Source organism: Pangasianodon hypophthalmus, chromosome 27 (assembly GCF_027358585.1).
Source record: "Pangasianodon hypophthalmus isolate fPanHyp1 chromosome 27, fPanHyp1.pri, whole genome shotgun sequence".
NCBI lineage: Eukaryota > Metazoa > Chordata > Actinopteri > Siluriformes > Pangasiidae > Pangasianodon > Pangasianodon hypophthalmus.
The window spans coordinates 18,486,449-18,488,948 of NC_069736.1; the positions used below are offsets into that span (position 1 = coordinate 18,486,449).

The 2,500-nt window shown below is 31.8% G+C and overlaps 2 protein-coding genes across 2 annotated transcripts in view; one reads left to right on the forward strand and one right to left on the reverse strand.

The window, feature by feature from the left end:
• The window catches only part of shisa2a (shisa family member 2a), a 4,335-nt gene extending 2,710 nt beyond the window's left edge, over positions 1-1,625 (forward strand). The window contains exon 2 of the mRNA XM_034300464.2: positions 1-1,625. This exon is cut by the window's left edge and continues 1,512 nt beyond it. The gene's annotated coding sequence lies outside the window, so the exon portion shown is untranslated.
• zc4h2 (zinc finger, C4H2 domain containing) overlaps positions 1,572-2,500 on the reverse strand; it is a 6,385-nt gene continuing 5,456 nt past the window's right edge. The window contains exon 5 of the mRNA XM_034300465.2: positions 1,572-2,500. This exon is cut by the window's right edge and continues 50 nt beyond it. Coding sequence (XP_034156356.2) covers positions 2,437-2,500 — 64 coding nt within the window. The 3' untranslated portion in view covers positions 1,572-2,436.

Genomic DNA, 2,500 nt, shown 5'->3' on the forward strand with positions numbered 1-2,500 from the left:
CAGATTGTGTCATGTTTGCTAGCTAGCTAGCGTCATCAGTGAAGATTGAGTCTGTTCCTGAGTATGCCTTAAAAATCCTGTCAGGTTAGCTCACGCTAATCTTCCTTCTTCATCGTGCTTTTTTTCTGTAATCTTGCTTCTTATAGGAGTGTATTCTGCTTCAAACATTTTTGTAAAATGACTTTTTTAAACTCGCTGATTAGAGTTTGTTATTTAAACCAAAAAAAAGAGAGAGAAGGAAACAATAAAGTTGTATTTTTTAAAATATTTGGATGAGGGTGTGATGATTTTCACATTTAGTTTGCAGAGCGCTAAAGTAAAGTTAGCGACATTCTCAAGCACATTGTGGTTTTAATGTGTGTGTGTGTGTGTGTGTGTGGGGAGACTCTCCTCACCGTGTGTGTGTGTGTGTGTGTGTGTGTGCGAAGCCACAGCAGGAGAACTGAAAGACAATAGACTGAAACTGTCCTCACACCCCCGAGAGAGACGAAGCCCAGGTGGAGACGGTGTGTGTGTGTGTGTGTGTGTGTGTATAACAGAGAGATGGATTAAGACTTAGCGAGCCCAGCGGGTGGTTATAAAGATGCGCAGGAGCTCGTTAAGTGTGCATTAGCAAACCGAACGGCTCTTCCGAATCCTGTTCACATGCAAAGCAGCGTAAAGAATTCAGTTCCACCTGAAGTGAAAACCTGCACACGTTCCTCTTACGTTACTATTTTATTTAATACTTTATTTTGTAGAGCGATCCTTGTTAACTACAAAGCTAGCTAGCATTTTTTTTTAAAAAAGTACATTACTCTACTCAAACCTCCTTATAACGCTAACCTACTAGCTATATTTAATACATTATAGTACGATATATATATATATATACACGATATAGCTAGCTAGCTAGGTTTAAATATTTATGTTTAGCTAAGGCAACTTTATATCTGTTTCTATCTCTGTCTATGAAAAGAACATATTTAAATCAAAATATTTAATTATAAATACAACCATATGTCATATATATGTATGTTTATATACGTACAGAACATCTTAAATAGTAACGCACACAACTGTGGAACAATTGTTGTGTTTCTGTTTTATTTGTGCAAACTAAAATAAACGTAAAGCTACTGCTTATTTAAATCATAAGTCATTTTATTTTAGGATAGTTTTAAACTTTAGTGTTTTGTTTAATTGTAAAAAGTCTAGTGACTAATTTAGCATAACGGAATTCATTTAAAATTTTTTATATATAATTTTACTTATTTATGTTATGATATTTATTTATAATACATTATTTTATTGCATTTTTTTAATCTTTAAAATGTCAGCCATTTTGTTTGTGTGCTCTTTGGGGATTGGGTGTTTTGGTATATGTTTTGTTTTGTTTTCTGTATACTTGTTTGAATGTATTTACGATCCCTAAAAGTACAAAGGTGATAGATAGAATGACGCATGATAGAAATAAATAAATAAATAAATAAATAAATACTCACTCGTTCGGAGACAGAGGGATTGATGTTTACCGGACAATGCGGTTCTCATGTACACATACAATACGTAAAGACTTTAAAATGAAGAAATGTTTTTTATGAGTTTAATGATTTATTGAGTCACGCTACACACTGCTCTGAAAAGGAGGGACAAAAAATTTTTCTTTTAAAAAAGAGAAAATTGGAATGGATTAAAAAACAATCTTAAAAACAAAGCAAGAGGAAAAAAAAATATTAAAATAATTTTTACAAAATTGTTAATTTAATGCTTAAGTTCAAAAAGCATTTCCGTCATTACTGTTCTGAAGAGGACAAAAATGAAATGTAAAATGTAGAACAAAAAAAAGAAAGAAACTTTATGTATACATTTAAAAAAAAACAAGAGCAGAAAACCTCAAAATAAAATTAATTAGACAAAAACTACATTTAAAACATATCTTAAAAATAAAGAAATAAAAATACAAAAACTCTAACTAAAATTAATCTATTAGTTAAATGTACAGATTTTGTAACAATTTTTAAAAATAACACATGAAGGCAACTTCATTTAAAAACGTAAAAAAAAAAAACAAGAAACATTTCCTTCATTAGCGGCGAAAACATCCACAACACACTCGCTGCGTCTCGTCTCTGAAACCGCTGAACACACACCACGAAAGGGAACGCTTTTTATTTGCGATTCAAGTTTTGTCGTATTGTTAAGATTACACACAAATAAAAAAAAATTATAATAATTTCAGTAATTCTAATAACGAATTTCCTGAAGTGATTCCCTAAATTACAGAAATATAAAAATGAAATGATTTAAAAAAATAAAAAGAGGAAAAATTACAAGAGGTGTGTGTTACTTTAGCGGTAATGAACAGTGTAATTAAAGAGAGAGTGTGTGTGTGAGTGTGTGTGTGTTTGTGTGTGTATGTTTGTGTGTGTATGTGTGTGTATGTGTGTGTGTGTGTTACTCGTCGGGTTTCCTCTTGGGTTTTTTGGGGTTGCGTGAGCGGCTCTTGGCTTTACACAGA